At 37.5% G+C, this 18,111-nt stretch overlaps 1 protein-coding gene across 2 annotated transcripts in view; it reads left to right on the forward strand.

The window, feature by feature from the left end:
- JAZF1 (JAZF zinc finger 1) overlaps nucleotides 1–18,111 on the forward strand; it is a 187,799-nt gene that overhangs the window by 93,515 nt on the left and 76,173 nt on the right. For both annotated transcript variants that reach the window (XM_050322568.1, XM_050322654.1), the window contains exon 2: nucleotides 6,888–6,960. In XM_050322568.1, the coding sequence (XP_050178525.1) occupies nucleotides 6,888–6,960 (73 nt within the window). The remainder of the gene's footprint in view (nucleotides 1–6,887; nucleotides 6,961–18,111) is intronic.

An 18,111-nucleotide genomic window follows, 5' to 3' on the forward strand; every position in this document is an offset into this window, starting at 1 on the left:
CTGCCTCACTTCACTGGGAGGTGCACCTACATGAAGAGACTAGTGTGTGCTAAACCAGGGTGTTAAGTCAGCAGCTGCTCTCTTTGCCTTCCAGCTGCCTGTGTGTGCATTCCTGATGAACACTTGTTGGCTTTTCTTACTGAGGCAGCCTCCATTTAAATAAACCTTCTGTTTGACATTTCCTCTTGCTAACCACTTGTCTACATATGTAATATGTAATTGGCAGTTACTAAGATTAATGATAACTTTTTTGTGCTTGCAGGCTTTAGGAGAAGTCCACAGTGGTTTAACTGTTGGACTTTGACCTCTGATGCTTTACCTTGTCTTAAGACTGCATTATTCTTTTGCTGTAATGCAGCAATTGCAATCAGTCAGTTGCTGCGTGGCAAGTCCACAGGCCTGGTTTGAGCAGCAGCAGTGCCAGTACAGCACTGTCAGCCTGGGAGCCTTCCAGTGGGCCAAAAATTTTTCAGTTTCCTGACCTCTTTGTAATACATGACCTGTGTCTTTAAGGGTTTCTTTCTTCACGGCTTCATGCACTTACACACAATTTGATGGGGGAAATAAACTGTTTGCAGCTAACTAACAAATTTTTACAAGTCTGGGATAGACCAAACAGGCAGAATTCTGCACTAAAAAATACTCGGAAGCCTCTAGTGGTCTCTGAAATTGTGAAAGTTGAAATAAGTATAGTGTTTTCTTGTTTGTACCTGCCTGAATGTAGCTTTCTCAGTTATCTATTTAGTGGGAGCTTAATCTGGAAATGTGAAAGAGTTTGGTATCTGATCTGTTTCGTGCAATTTTGATAAGTTCATGTCTGTGACATTTAACACCTTCATCTTGGAAAACACTTAAATTTGTGCTTAAATATTAAAGGTGTTCTTGAAGTCATGTAGGTTAAAAACTCATGCAGAATCATGATATTTATTCTCCAGCATTCTGTCTTTGAAGTATAGAACATCATCTCCTTTGGAGATGAGGGAATTTTTTTTTTTTTCTATTAAAGATCTAAATAGGCTACTGTGTTAATATCTGTAAAATCACAGTTGTCTGTGATTTTTTTCTTTTTTTTTTTAATTCATAAGAAAACCTGAATAACGCTGCATTTGGAATAGAGACTGTGAAATTCATAATGGCTTCCTTGTAATGGAGGTTTCGGATGGGGAGCGGTTTCCAGTAACATTGAATTTATCTGTTTCTGACTTTTTAAGCTACATCCACATAAGAACAATTGTGGACTTTTGAGGAAGCCAACAGAAATATTTGCCTTGGCATCATTAGTGAAGCAAGCTGGTTTCAAGGGAAGTGTAGGTTTTAATTAACTAGCTGAGCTGACTTATATTGACCAGTTTCAAGGCCAAGTGAAATATAAGACAGGCACTCTGCAAAGCTGCTGGTGGGCAAGCAGAATGTGTGTATGGATGTTCTGGCAAGGTCATTTGTGAGGCTGGGGGATCTCTGTGTTGGCAGTTTACCCCAGAGTGATCTTGCACAAAAAGGTGAGATTATCATAAACATCTCCAAGTGACTTGGGAGAAGGATCATATTGTAAGTCCTTGGTCCTTGCAAATATGAGTTTTAGCACTTTCAAAATTCTTTGCAGGGCTGTTATTTTCATAATATTTGAGGCATTTTATTACTCTTTTTGAGATTAAACAGAAATGGAAGTAACACCCTTGGGTTGGCAAGGGGAGTTTTGCCTTTTTGCTTTTTTTGCAACTATTGGGCTTAAGTCTGGCATGGTTGATAGAAGATATGTTTTTCAAACCTAAGTCTTTTTAGAATATGGACATCTCTAAACCCTTCCTCCCAAAAAAATAGTATCTATGTCAGTGAAATGTGTTGGAGAATTACAGCTACCAAAAAATTTTGACAATCCAGTCACGGCATTTGTGACTGAACAGTTCATCTTTATGTTCTTCTTTAGGCACCTTGCCTCTTGTCAATCTTGACTTCAACCTCTGCCTGTTAAGGGGTGGTACAGTGGGGTAAAAGCAGGACTAGCCACTTCATATTCAAGATGTTGAAGAGCAGTATAATTTTAACCTCCTTCAGGTCATTATTTTTTCTTCCGAGACTATCTTTTCTACTTTTCTAGTGGTAGTGACCTTTCCTAATCTCTGTAAGAAGACAACTTGAGGTTGTAAAATAATGCCACTGAAATTTGCTAGCACTTTGCAAGGTGAAAAGTGATTTTGCCAAGTGATTGAAAACCAGGGCTTTTATGAAAGTGAAGTTGCTTATGATAAATTTGTTGTATCTGGTAGGGTAAAACTTGTTACTCCATTTTGTGCAATAAAGATGTGGCATGTATTTTTGTGCAGAAATATTAATGTAGAATAGAGTTATATAATTGAAGATTGTACCTACACAGGATGTGTATGCCTTTTCTATTATTTGCTCTCTTTAAAATACTTTGCCAGGTTAGAATTTTGCAGTGCTTTCAAGCTACAAGTTATTTCTGTGTAATGAAACGATTTAGTAATCGTAGAACATGCTCCACAGAAAATGCCTGGCTTTGTGTGAACAGTTCAAAGATGGTGTAGTGCAATTTATGGTCTCTGAGCCTTAATTATACACTCATACTACTTGTCTGGTTGTCCAGTGTGAAACAGGTTGTGGATGTGAGAAATTGGAGAGGTCTAATCCTATAGATAATTAGTTGAGTAACTCTCTGTCTCTCTCTTGAATATTAGCACCAACATTTTAGTCTTCTAATAGTGAGGTGGTGGGACCCAGAACAAAACCCTGTGGTAGTTCATATGAGATCAAAATTTTATTTTAATAATATTTCATTAAAGATAAAGAGAAAAAAAGGAGGGTTTCCAAAATCTAACTCTATGATAAATTGAGAGGTAGACATAGCTAAAAAAACCCCACAGCATTACAGAAAGTAATTCTTCCCACTGTGGAATGAAATCAGTGGAACTTAATGCTTACAAAAGGAGACTTATAATGAAGGCAGGTAATGTACAATGGGTAGCACTTTGTTCTACCAGCTTAAAAGTCTTACTGCAAAACCAGTGAAGCAGCAAGTCTTTGATATCCCATGTAAATTCAAAGAGCAGGAATAACTAGTTAATGTTAATCAATGAGTCCATTAAAGATCTTTAGTAGTTATTTTATATGTGGTGAATATTTTTCTTATGAGAAAGGAAACTCAGATCAGCCCTAGTTCTACTGCTTAAATACTTTCAAGAAAAGATTTGTCATCTGTGAGTGTTTAATCCATTATAGGTGTCTGTTTGGAAACTATTTAGGCTATTTTGGCCTGACTTTTGACTGTCTGTGTGAGTTTGAAGAAACATTGACTAAACACTGAACATTTTACAGGACCATTTCGTGAGATTGACAACAGATTTTTGTCTCCCATGCTCTTTGTTCCACAGTCAGATAGTTGAGAGCATTGGCTGATGCATAACATCCTGGTCAGTGGGGTAACACATGCTCAAAGACATGCTTTGGGCAGCATGGATGGTGTTAGAAAAATACTGCTGTTGCCTGTATAAATGTGTTTAGGCATGAGAGAAGCAGAGTGCTAGAAGTCCAGGCTTGAAGGTTCAGCATCAGGGAATACTGCTACTTAACCTCACTGTAGTGGTGTTTGCTATATTTAAAAAAAAAAAAAAAAAAGGAAAGAAAAAAATGCTAATAAAATGCTAATTACTGTCTTTTTTTAAATCAAACCTGGCATGGCTGTGGACTTTTTGTAGTTGTTAACAATGTATATTCACTGTGTGCTCAATAGCATGCTAACTAACATCAGGAACAAAAGCAGAGACTGCCTAAATTGGAAATAAGATACAATAAACGGGGAGGGGGGACATATGGAGTCAGAGGCTGAAGGGAAGAGAGCAGTTCAGGGAATGAATTGCATCTATGTTCAGTCCTGTGGTACAAGAGTGAACATGTGATTATAGAAATCTCCATGTGATTTTTAACATGTCCTTATATTGGGAGAGGAGAGCTGACAGAGCAGAAGAGACTGATGGAGATTAGGATGTGTAGAAAGAATTGGGATTAGGAAGGGGCAGGAGAGAGGAATGGCACTGGCTGAGGCTGGGCAGAGGAAGAGGGAATGGAGGCAGGAAGGAATGGACTGGTGGCATTTTTAGACAGTGAGAAAAAAGCTGACAGCAATGAGCCAAGTGTGCATGTGCCCTGGATGGCAAGGCTGTGCAGGTTTTAGGTGGATGCAGTTGAGCTGCCGGTGTGTGGCCTTTGTGCCTCTCCAACTGGGCAAGGGCTGTGCCAGGGCTGTTACCTGTGATACAGCTGACCAGGTTTCTGCTCTTTTCTGCTCTTCTCTGAGGGCCATGTGGTGATCCCGGCACAAGTTTCAATGCTTTTTTTAATATATTATAGGTGAGGAAGAGAAATAATATATGTGTTATATGTAGTTCCTGATACAGTGCAGAAGTGAATGTAGCATTCTTATGACTGACAGTCCAGCAGCTGGTTGCAAGAGGAATAAAAACATGTCAAGCATTTTGAGTGCTAAATTCAGACAAGATTTTTTTACCACATCCTGGATTTTTTTGTGCAATCGGGATATACAACAACACTGACTTGAATTACATGTGAAGTCTGATACCTAAAGGGGGGAGGGATAGAAAGATTGAATGGAGACTGTGCAGTGTATTTCTTGTGTGTCAGGCAGCACCTACTAAGAGACAGGAGTCTGCTTTCTCCGGGTGCCAACAGGCAAATTTCTCTGTGCTTTGATAACACACTCCTACGAAAGTTATGGGGCTTTTGGTTTTTGTCTTTGTATTTCCATCCTCAGCTGGTGCTATGGTGAGCAGTGGAAGGGTGGTCAGGTCTCCATTAGAACTTTTCCTGGTCCTCTCCCACAGATAATGTGCAGCACTCTGATGTAAACCAGCTCCAACTTTGTCTCCTTTAGTCACAGAAACTGTTGTTTATAGGTGGAGGTTAATCCCATTTAAGAACTGGATTAGCAAAGACGCAGTCATTTAGCCGCAGATGCCTAAACTTAGGTTGAGGCAGTTCTCAGATAGTCCTGACTGGGATTAATGCTCTGCAGACATTCTGGATCAAGACAGTTTCATGGCAGGCCATGCACTACCAAGGTGTAAATCTAAGAGAGCTCACCCTGACAGCAGTTGTATTCTTGGCCTGCTAACTGATGGTGGGTTTTAAAGAAACACAAGCAAGTAAAAGATCTTTGTGTGTTGTGTGAACCTAACTTCCTCAGAGAAGTGAATTATAAAGGTAACATGGAAGACAGCTGATGCTTTGCTCTCTTTGGTTAGCTTAATATGCAACATGGTGTGTTGGCAATTACTGAAGAATTTTGCCAGGCACCAGCAAGGTCTGCTCCTCTTCAGGATAACAGACTTGGGGTTGCTGGTTAGATTGGCACTTGTGCTTTTATCCCTCTTCTCTGAACTTTCTTAGAGTTATTTATCTCCTTGGGGACATATTGATAAAGGCACGTTAGCAAATCCTGCAGTCTGAGCTGTGTGGGAGCAAATGTATGAAAAATGAGTAGGATCAGTCTGAGGTTTGAGAGGTGGACAGGGGATTCCCTTCTCCCTGAATAAAGGCATGATCTGCTTCAGCAATGGTGTGACAAATACGCCAGCCCTCAAGCACAGTCCGCATTCAGTTCAGTTCAAAATCTTCCTTTAAGGCAAGGCAGCAGAGGCAGATTTCAAAATAACTGTATCTTGTTTTAAAACCCACTAAAAGCAACTGATCAGGTAAAACTGACGTGGCTATCAAGATAAAGAGTTTTTGAACATTAGCAGCGCTTGAAATTGTAGGAGAAAGCAAGAACAATCCAAAATACGGGTTTTACTTGGAGTTCCTCTCCCCACCCTGCTTTCCCACCCCCACAAAACACAAAGTAGATACTTCTCAGAAATAAAAGATGGGTAGCAGCAGTGCTGCTGTGGGGAGCCATTTAGTAAAGGCAATTTTTATTCTTGATAGTTAAAATGCAGAAGTTGCACCCAGATTTGCTTTTAAAGTAATGCATAAAACATTTTGTTAATGACTATGCAGCAATCTGCACAGGCACAATGCACACTTTCCATTGGGAACTTTTGAAGACTGTTTATGCTCAGCTCCTAAAGGTGCCTATCTACTATGTAGGGCAAGGCTGTGTTTGAAATCTCAGTATAATCCTGTTTTTTGGTATGAAAAAACTGTCTAAACTATGGGCATACTCCCTTGGCTTTGGTTCAGAAATTTAAACCAAGGCTCCTTCTTTGTTAAAAGCACAGCTTAACTGCAAAGAACAATGAAAACAGTGATTGAAACCATATTTTTTCATTTGAGTGAGAAAGTTAGCACTCAAGGGAATTTGGATGTGTTTTCTTCAGGGCTTTTGGTGGGCAGTGTTCTGCTTGGCAAGCATTTTGCTTCAAATGCATTTTTTGTATGACTTTTCTGATTGAGAGCTTCAGAAAATAAACTGTAGAGAAGGGAGAAAGCAAAACTCAGAGAAAAGTATCAAGGCCCAGCAGAAGAGATTTAATTGCTTTTGAAACATCTCAAAATGTGTCAACCATATTTAGAAACAGCTACATTAAAAAAGGAGCAAGCTTGATCCTTTTAACACTATAAATCATGGAAAGCAGTGAAAACTAATATTTATGAGGGGGATTGAGAAAGCTTGTGTGACAGTTGGAAATTACATCACTGTTGATGTTTCAAATTCTTATGTAAAGTAAGGCAATGCTGTATTTATGAATGAATGAGCAAATTATTGAGCTGTGCTGAGCAGTCTATATGGATAAACTGGATTGAGCTATTTTGTATCTCTTGTCTTTGCTTATGTTACTTTGCAGGATACAATCCCATATGCTTCCATGTAAATACAGAAAGCTCAGTTCAGTGTATGTATTTTTTTATTCCAGATACAGACCCACGTGTATTAGAGAAACAAGAGCTTCAGCAGCCAACCTATGTTGCTCTAAGTTACATTAACAGGTAAGTGTAGTTATTTTTCAGGTATAACTGAGCTTGACTTGCACAATATGTGTATATATGTTATGCCAAAATGGTGTACTTATGGATGCACTCTGTTTTGTTTCATGTTATATGACACTATTATAACACCTGTTTTGGAAAAACAGTTGAATTAAAATTTAAGTAAATTTTTAATCCCTTTTGCATAGGGCAGAAGCAGCCCTTCAGCTGTGCAACTCAAATACTTAGGAAATGAGGTTTTAACTTGTAATGTTTTAGCTAAATCTCGTGCAAAACAAGTTAGTTTTCTATTTTATTGTACTTCACACAAGTGAGTGGAGAATTCCTTTTCAATCAAAAGTGAAATCTCCCTATTTTTCACAGTACTTCAGAAGTTTTCCAACCATAGTATATATATCTTTAAAAATCTTGCTTACCAGCCCTGTATAATTTAAAACTTGAAAGCAATTAAGAAATTAAACATTTTTTAAAGTATTTGTCTAAGTAACAGAGCCTCAGTTTTTCAGTTATTGACTGATGGCAGTACTGAAACCTCCAGAGTACTCCAGCATGGAGGAATGGAAGGCTTCTTGTGTCTCAGGCTGTGTTATGGTAAAGAGCAGCCTGAGAAGCTGCTCATTATTTTCCTACTCACCCAAGTGCTTAGAAGATTTTATGGAGGTAGCTCAGATTACTTTTTCTCTGGGAAGAGAGTTATGCAGTTGCAGTGCCTTTTTGCCAAGCTGTCTTCAATCCTAAATGAACACTGTAAAAGGAGTATAATTCCTCATTTAAAACCCTTTTTCCTCTTCTAGGTAAATCAACATGCTGCTATTCTGGATTATTTTGCCTTTTTTTACATCATACTGGTTTTTTTATCGAGTGTACTGTGATTGAAAATTCCAGTTTTGATTGAAAGTTGTATTTTGGAAATGCATTTCTAAGAAAATACTCTATATGGGATTATTGGGTTTTATACATGGAACAGCAGTTTTCTTTCATCTTTGCTTTCTAGAGAATGAGATACAAACTCATGAGCCTGGAATATTAACTCAAAATTTAGTTCAGGATAGACTGAGTTCATTCAAACTCTCATGGGTCATACAAAATGCAAAATATTTCTTTCTAATTCTTTGTGTTAAAAATGGGAAAACCAAAACCAAAAACCAACACCCATTTTAAAACACCAAATCCACAGTTTGACTTTGTGTAACATTTGCTGTAGAGAAAGAATGTTGGTGGTTGTGTGGGGGAATCATACTTCGAGGTATGAAAGTAAAAAGTGGTGTTCGCTTGGTGAAATGACAAATTTTCTCCACTGCATGAGACTATGATGATTAAGAATAACCAATGCTGACATTATTTCCTACTTGTTCTTCCTGGAGACAGTCCGACCCTTTAAAGCATATTTTGAAATTAACCATGACCATTTTTAGCACTCCGTTCTGTTGATCTCATTTAATGTACAAAGCTTTTTTTTTTTTTTTTTCCAATATGTAGGCTTGGTATGCTGTCGTGCATGTTGCTACGTTTCCCTCTTTCCATCATTAACTAGGGCATATTCTCTTTTTGCTTCTCTGGTTATTTTACTTTATGTGAGGGAGGGGAAAGTTTGGGGTTTTTTAAATTAGAGAAAAGCTGTTTTAAGACCACTGACTTGACCATGGGACTTGACTGTCCAGTTTGAAATCAGAATACTTTTAAAGTAGTTTGAAAGTGATACTTCATCTAGATTTCATTGTTTTACTACCCTTTAAACTGAGTTCTTTGTGACTGAGACAGTTTTAGTTACTCCATATTTTGTCCAAACTTTCTTAGTCTGTCAATTCTGAAAAATAATGCTGGAGAACTCAGTTGTGTTGTTTGTATAGAACCCAATCTGAATTGACTCTTACTTAAACCAGCTGCTATTTAATTGCTCTTCTAATTGTATTTTAATTTTTTCCAAAGTGCTGATATCTTTCATTGAACCACCTGCTCTATGCAACTCAAGCTCTTGAGGGAGCAGCAATATCCATTACACTACAAGACATGCCTTTCTATTTCCCTCTACATATGCCAGAGCTGAGTTCTGCTTTGTTGTCCCAGGCTATGAACTCAGATTTTGTAGCTTAATACATGTCATAAACATGTTGCATACTGTTAGATATCAAACACCAGATACTGCTGCACTTTTTTTAAACCCATGCTTTTATGGCTTCCAAGTGGAACTGAACTTAGCTCAGTTCCTGCTGTGAGTTACAGACCTTAAAACGATCTTCCTGTGCAAGTTTGTGTATTCAGTATGTTCTGTGTGGGCCATACGGTCTCGTGGAGCCTGGGAAAATAGGGACTTCTGATTCTCAGAGACTTTCAAAATTGTATGATAAGATGTACGCTAAATATATGTTGTGGTAGAAAGATTAAGTGGGTGTGCTTTATGCTCTGCCCATTGCCCTGCTGTATGGTGGCTATTATAAGCTAAAACAAAACGTATATCTGGGTTGCCTGGCTTGATAGCTGGGAGGATAAAGTATCAGTAAAACAGATAGTAGAGAAGGAAGGGTACAGGAGTCTCTGTTTACAACTTGAAACATATTCTTGTTTCCATTTCCATTTTACCCTGGTTATTTTCTCAGGCATATTATTGTAGCAATACTGTATGTGCTCTGGAGTTCTGAGATAGCCTTTGGATTGTGAATGTCTGAATCTATAAGGCTCCATCTCTTTCTCTGCTGGAGATTTACTGCCATTTCAGTTTTCAGTAACTACACACAGATGCAGCTTCCATAGTGTGTGATCCTCATGTAGACAGATAACATTCCTTTTAAAACTGGTGGACGAAATATAAATTATAGGTCATAATGGTTTGTTACCACTACATCAAACACTTGGATCAGACACTGACTGAATTGCCACAAATCCCTTTCTCAGACAAAGTTTAGTGTAGCCTTAATGCAGTCCCCAGTATTGATGACTGTTCCCTGCTTACTTTTGGTTTGGTTCCTTAGAAGTCAGAATTGGAATCAATAAAAGACACACTACAGCCAAAGCAGATGCAGTTAATCTGTTTCCGTCCCATAAATATAGGAGAGGTTTGTCTGCAAGGAGTTCAGTGGTGCTACTACAGGAATGGGATACTGGCTGTGATCTGTCAGTAGTTGCAAATGAGCACTTGGGCCAACATCTTCCAGTTAGTCTCTAGAGGTATTTCCTTTGTAGATGGGTCAAGACGCCTTTTTATTTGGTATTGCATTGAAATGCAGTGGTTAGCTGCAGTGATTAATATTGCTTATACTGCTACTTAGATGCAGTATATATAGCTTTAAGTTAATGAACATGGCTCTGAATTTTGCTTGGTGTTTATTGGAACCTGCATAGTGTTGTTTGTGCCTCTGAGTGTGTTAGTTGGTCTTTGGAGGTGATGGCTCTCAAGGTTGCTGTATTCCCTGCTGTTGCAGCATATACTGTCGAAGCTTTTAGACTTGCGCAGTCTAATGGAGAGAGACTTCTCAGTATTCTCATATTTGCGGGTTTGTTTAATATGCGTACTGCTGGTTACCTGTTAATGATGAAAGCAACTGTTGTTTGGGTTTTTTTAAAAAAGGCAAAAACATTATTAGCACAAGTGAGAAGACAACAGAGGCATACAAATAATCCCTTTATCTGAAAAAGAAATATTAAAAAAATGTTCAAAATAAAAAAGATTTTATGACAAAACTTAGTGAATGAAAAATTCTTTGCAATTAAGTTTTAATGGAGGTATTTCAACTTTGAGATTGTAACTACTAGAAATAGAAAGAAAGCATAATTTATTGGAGTAAATTCCTTTCACCCTGAAAAAGAAAAATGGGAAGTGCTATAGTAATTTCTATTATTGGGAACATGTACCATAAAAAGAACAATTAATTGTAGATTTAATACAGTTTCTATGAAATACATTTTTCTTTGATGCAGTAATTGCTTTGCCTACAAAATTTTCATCCTGTTTGGGAAAAAAGGAAAGTAAAATGCACCTACAACTGAAACTAAGCAGTCTTAATTATATACTGTTTCTACTGCTAATCACAGAATGGCTATATTAGAGAAATGTTGAAAATAAAGACTGTTGTAATATTAAAACTTTTTTAAATCTACCAAAATACTTTAAATTACTTTTAATTACTTTTAAATTACTTTTAATTAATCCCAGGTTCTTTTAAATAGTGTTTTTCTATTCATAATTGAGGTCATAGAAGAAAGGTTATATAATAAAATATGTTTTAGGCATCGATCTTGCAAGCAGTTGGAACACACTAGTGTGAGTGTTTTTGGTGTTGCCTGTGGGTAATCTGTTGAATAAGGCTGTTGAATCTCTGTAAAGTTTATTCTCCTGCACAACTGGGAGCATAAATGAAGCCTGTGATCAAAACTGGATGACATTCTTGGGTGAATAGCCCAAGGTTATCCTTGCACATCTCTGAACCAGTCCTAACATTTTTGCTCCTCCCTCCAGATTTTATTTTTAACTGGCAAGATTTTGCCTCACTCTTACCATTATAAATCCTCTAGGCTTCAGGCTTCTGCCCTCACTTCCCTTTCACTTCAACAGTCACTGACTTCTCAGGAACAGATTTGCATATTCTACTTCCTTTTTCAGTACCACGAGAAGTAAAATCAATAACTTCTGTGAGAATATGCATTTGTGAAAGAAATTAATTGCATGTAAAGTTCTAATCACTGCGAACTGTCCCTGTGTCTTGTCTGGCTCACTAATTCTGGTTCTACTGCTATTACCTGTTTTTTCCAGGAGTAAGATTAACAGCCAAGACCATAGGATTTAATGATCATTTGAAAGTTATTTTGAAACAGTATCAAATCTTTAGGTAGTGATATGTTTAGTATTCACTATGTTAGTAAAGCAGTAACAAGAAGAATAATTTGGATTTGAAAGTAATACGCTTTGACTACATCTGTGTGGTTTCTTAGCAGGGCATCCAAGCCACATGATACTGCTCCATTATTTCCTTGGCCCTAAATTTTTTTTTAAGGTACTGTTCTCAGTGCTGAATCAAAATTTAAATTGGTTCTTACTCCTTTCTATACAGGAGTTTTGCTCTTGCCATTGACCACTTCTATTCATATTTGTTCTTTATAACTAGGATTATGCTGTGACAGTTGGTTCTGTGTATGCATTTAGTTGTAGCAGTTAAACATGCTCTCAGTAAGTATAATGATTTATGCTGAAGTTACCTATCAGCATCCACAGCTTTTGCAACACACCTCACTTTTCCTGTGGTTCTAATCTGATGGATTTTCCTGGGGTAAGCTTTCAGAAGTACTTAAACAAGAAGCTAATGAAAGACTTAGGCTCTCAGAGGTCATACCCAAAAACTGAATGTGCCATCAGAATGCTCTGTAAAACATTTTCTCAGCAGCACTGCAAATCCTGTTGCTTCATTTTTTCTAACAGCATGTGCGTTAAGTTGCTTGAATAATGTGTGGAAGACCAGGATTCACTTTTCTCCTCTCTGATTCTTTAAGAGTGTTTTATTTTTAATCATAAGACTGTTGATTGGCTTGAGGTAGGACATAGTTTCTCTTCTTGACATTTCTCCTCCTTGCCTCTTGATGTCTATGTACTGTCATTGTAAGGCTGTTGGGGCACAGTTTGGAATCAAAGTCATGAGGATGGAGAGAAGTACATTTGTTTTACCTTGCTTGCTTTCTTAAGAAATGCTTTTGCAGAAGGCGTGTGCAAAATGAAACAATTCTAACACAGTGAGCAACTTCCTCTAAAACAAGTATTCAGTGCATCATTGACCTGATAAGCAGTAAATCAGACTTCAAGCCTTTGTAATTAATTCAGGCCTGAGATTTCAGCCTTGAAGTTGTATCATTGGTGGTACATGATAGATTGAGACATGCTGCAAATAAATATATAAAGTATATAAAACCCCTTGAAATTGATTTTTAATCTCAAAATAGTTAATTTGACCTTTTGAATGGGAAAAAAGCAAAATATATTTAAAAAAAAGTAACTAAAGAAAAACAAACTTTTTTTAGTGTAATATACACTGATTTTAATCTCACATCATGATTCAGTAAACAGAAGGGTAGAGACAAGGAAGATTTTTTCATTTCAGAAATTCTGCTATAGATCAGTTTTTCTGCACAGGAACATCTGAGCCAGTGAATTTGATAAACTGTTGTTGGGCCACCTGTTCAGACTTGCTACATTTTATAGTGCCTAGTAACACAGTTCTTGCCCTTTGTCTTAAAATTTAACTTTTCCTTCCTGTAACATGATACTGTCTTGTATGAATTGAATATCACAGCTTTGTAAAAGTGCAGTGATTCCCTCAGATTGTTGGTTCTCATGACATTGAAGGTGCATGCTGATCCTTCCAGTAGCTGTTGGATTGAATGCATGTGACAGGATACAGAAAGAAAGGGTTCAAAGTAACATGTCCATTACCAGGTAATATTTTACTTTCTAAACTTATTTTTGAGTTTCCAGTGAACGAGTAGATCATGTGTTTTTATTCATATAGCTATATCTTTATGTTCTGCTACTTGACTTGTTCTGGAGATGGAACAAGACAAACTTCAGATGATAATTCAAACAAGATGTGCAGAAATGAATGATAGTTAGGGAAAGGGGAATGTCTTTTGCTTGGGAAGGATTTATGTAGATGGCTTTGTTTTCTCTTACTCCTTTTATCAGTTTCAAGCTAAGCGAAGCTGAAGATTTATATAATGTACAGCTCTTTTATTTCGTGTCAGCAGTAAAGATCAAAAAGTAGATTGGCATTTTAGGGAAAAGCCTTAATGCCATGCCTTGAAATAAAAATTACATGGTGAATTAAAACATGTAGGACACTGAAAGAATGTGTTTTAGTTGTAGGTTTGATGTTTTGTTTTTGAGAGGGAATTAGCTTTCTTCTGGTAAAGTTAGCAAACACTAGAACTGTCAGTATAAATCCTCCAGATTTTCAGGATTCTTGTCTCTACTGGTATTTCTTCGTCTTTTGTCCATGTGGCATACCAAAACTGATGAAAAACTCATCTTGTCCTTCTGGCACTATTTGTCTTGGCCCAGTTCTGTTTTGATTTCCAACTTTCTGGAGACCAGCATAGGTCTCTTGCATAGGTCACTTCATTTTGGGAAGGGTAAGGAAAAATTCCTCAGTTTCTCTTACTGTAAAAAGAAGGTCATTTCATTTCTCTGATTAATTTGATCATAAGCAGTAGTCCTTCTGTTCTCAGAAGGACTGTGTGTTTGCTGTACAAAAAATGTTTTCAGGTATTTCGCTGTCAGGTATGCGGGCTAACAAGGCTCTCTGTATGTATTTCTGTGTATGATAGCACAATAAAGTCCTAATTCTTATTAGACTCTGGTAATAGCATATGTTCATTGTATTTCAGTTACATAACATATTTGCAGAGCTATTTGGAAAACATATTGATGTGCCAGTGTCAGATTCCTTGCAGAAAAAAAGAATTTGTAGAAACTATTATGCTTAGATTTCTGAGTAAAGTATGAGGAAAAATCTTACATTTGTGATTAGTTTTCAAGTACATTAGTTTTCTGAGTTAAAATGGCTGACATATACAGGTAGTTACCTCCTAACCTGATAAGGGTTTTTTGCTTTAAATCAACAACAGCAACAAAACATTAACATGCACAGAAGAAAATTACAGGCTGAGTAGATAACTTTTTAGGAAAGGTTCTTGCTGTCCAGCATTTTGCTAAAAGCTTGTAGTGACAATCTTAGCTATATGTGATGACTTGCACATTGGCAGACTTGCCGTCCCTGGAATGCCAAGGCAGTCCAGACAAACCTCTGGTAATTTTCATTGACTGTGGCCTAACTTTATGAATCTAAAGTTTACTTGTTACTGACCTTGTGTACAAACGTAGTTGTGCTTATTTTTTCTAACTTTACAGACTTTTAAAAAATGAGTATATTTCATTGTAAAGTTGCCCACTTAGGTTTGTTGCAAAAAAGCGTGCGTAGGATTAATCTACAGAAAGACTTAAAATGAGATTTTCAAATTAATTTAGTAGTTAAAAATGCAAATTATTGTATTACTTTTTTTCCCCTATATTACCTTTTAGATATGGTAGTATGTTGCATATTCTTGGATTCCTTCCAGTAGTAAATATTCCACTTATTTATTAGAATTTAACAAAGTACATCCTAGAATAATTCCTGAAGTGTCTGTGGGCTCTTGACATTTCCCTCCCTTCTCCTTCATTCTCATTTTTACATGTAACAATTCCAGGCAAGGGCTCTCACATATAATTTGCAAAGTCTTGCTAGTAGTATTCAGTGAGGGACAGGAACTATAAACATAAAGGCCATGTAGCAAAATAGAGTTGCAGCACAAAGTTTGTCTTTGTGTGTTGTTGTAGACATTTAGAAGTAGAGCTGCATTTTGGAGGTTGCATACCAAGGCTGTCCAAGTCATGTTTTAGGACAGCCTGTAACCTAGTCTAGAGATTAAGTGCAGATGAGACAATGTTCTTAGTGCTAGAGAACTTGGCTCGTGAGGAAAGAACATTGATGTCATCTTCCGCTACATAAAATCTACTCCGAAGTGTTAGCCTCAGCCTTAATTTTCATTAAATACTTTTGCGGTTGGGTTGACCTCTCAATTTGATTTTGAGCCAGAGAGAAAGTTTGATATCCTGCAAAGATGCATTCCTTATCCCACCACTTCCTCTGCAGTACTGCAGTGTCCCAAGAAATGGAGACCAGGTGGAGAGCTTGATGGAGTTGGCTCTCCCTTATATTCCTGTTGAGGCCAGTGGTGCATTTGGTAGGCCAGAAAGGGAGTTTTGCAAACCATCAGCAAAATGCTTGCAGAAGATGGTTCTACTAGGTCTATGACTGAAATAGGATGGGTTGTAAGGGTTTCTAAACACCTTTAATACAGAGCTGAAAGGATTCAGTGTTGTGCGCTGGAATCCCGACTAGTCTTCATGCTGTGGAAATGCAGAACAAAATGAAGGTTAAAACTGACATCAACCAAAAGCAACTAGTGGATATGAAACCTAAGCATGAAAGAGAGCAGTGAGGATGTACGTTATGATAAGGAATTAGTGAAGCTTGACTGCCCTGATTGTGCACAGGTATTATATATTAATGGAATTTTTAATATGAACAAAACAGAAGTAAGAAGAAAAGGTGCCTTCGGCTTTTGATTTTCCTGTGGAGCTGCTGTCATAAACTTGCAAAGTGCTAATAGTGCTGAGAGGAGGAAGCCCTGACACATCATCTGTGAATTTTTTTTTATCTACTAAATTTTGCCAAGTACGGCAAAATGTAATCAGAAAATAATTTTTCATCAGTGAAGGCAAAACCACAGGACTTCCTTTTTTTTTGGTTCTTATGAATGTAAAAAAAGAGAATAGACTGCTCTGATCTCATCCTTGATTTTTTTGAAACTTCTTGTCCACACCTCAGAAAGTGAAGGCAATTTACAAGGCTGTAGAAGTGAGAATTTGCATGATGAAGTAGAAGCAAAACTCTGAAACTGGTGCACATACATGGGCTAATTCTGATATACAGATGTTGAATGTGTTTGTGAATAGCAGTGGACATTTGCTTACCTTTGGCCTCTAAAAGTCTGAAGTTTAATTCAATGCACTTTAACAATAGTTGTTGTGCATGTTACACATTACACATTGTATAGCAACCTATGTTGGATTAAGGTGGCCTGAAACAGTGAAAAAGCTTGTTTGGCTCAGCAAACAAATGCTATTGAAGGGAGGCTTTATTTAATTAATTTGGCTCAGTTATAGTACAATTAGTCAGGCTGATTTAGTACTTTCTGAGTCTTGCTTTCCCTAAAGCAATACACTTTTTCAGACACTGGATTATTTGTTCAAATTTTCCAGAGAACTGGTAAATGTTTTCTTCCTTGTTATCGTTGAAGTTTTGTGTAGGGGGTTTTAAATATTTTTAAATCAGGCACAAATTTTTCCCCAAGTGGTATAGGAGGATCCAGGCAGAGATGGAAATAATTACTTACAGCAGTAATTCCATCTGTAGATGTAGATGGTCCACAGTGGTAGACACTACTGATTTGTCCTTGATTTATAGAGGGATTGTTGTAGGTTTGCCTTGCATGACTGTTTAATATCTAGTAATTTCTAATTAGAGTAGTTTTTGTAATGTATGAGAAAGATGCTGCAACGGAGAGGGAAGTAGTTGTGGTTGTGGTACATGCTCTACAGCCTCGGCAGTACCATCTATACTGACATGGAGAGATACTGCAGTGAGCCTAATCTCATCATCCTAAATTTGCGTGACAGCTCACGTTAAACGCCCTTCTAATAGTGCGACTTTTCTTTTTCAACATGTGACCTTTCTTTTTCTTTGGTATCTGCTGCTGTGGTAGGCTACAGGGAATGACTTTTTTTAACGGTATTAGACTGAGATTATTGAATCTGGGGCTTTTGGTGTGGGGTTTTTTTTGTTTTCTTTCAGCTTCTCCTCCATATAATTTTTTCCTGGCCTTTCTTTATGTGTCAGGTGTGTTAATTTGTATGTCTAGTGAAACTCGCATAACGAGGTCTGCACTGTTTATAACAGTGAAAGCTCAAGGATCATTAACACTTTGTAGCTGCCTTCTCTGCTCTTCCTGCTGCCCTCAGCCTCTTCAGACCACTGTCTCTTCTGCCCCTCTCTCTTGCTGGTTGGGCTGTGCTAGCAGATTATTGGCCTTGAGGAGGGCATATAGTCTTGGTACCTCCTTACAGGCTGATGAAGGGACTCCAGATGGGGTTGCGAAGAAGTTGAACTGTTCCAAAGTTGCAAAGTAACACTTCACATTTGCTCCCATCAGCGTTTGGGATTGACCATGTGCCTTGAACCAGTAACTTTTCATGAAAACTCTTGAGCTGGAAGTAGGTTGAATTTATTATTTGCTTTTGTAATGTGGATAGCAGGACCATTCGTCTTAACATCCAGTTCACCCATACCTCCTGTGGTGGTGGCACATTCCTGGACAATTTGTGGTACTAAGTTCCACTGCTGCTACACACAATGTGAAGCAATCTCAATAAAACTAGAATATTTGTTGAAAGCAGTTTCCTTACTTCAATAACTTGCAGTGTGAAACATGCTTAATAAAAGGTTAAAAAAATCAACCCCAAACATCCCTCTATTCAAGGTGAGTCGATACATTTGTGTGACTTCCTTT

This window comes from Myiozetetes cayanensis, unplaced genomic scaffold (genome assembly GCF_022539395.1).
Source record: "Myiozetetes cayanensis isolate MyiCay16 unplaced genomic scaffold, myiCay2020 scf1, whole genome shotgun sequence".
In the NCBI taxonomy this organism is placed as follows: domain Eukaryota; kingdom Metazoa; phylum Chordata; class Aves; order Passeriformes; family Tyrannidae; genus Myiozetetes; species Myiozetetes cayanensis.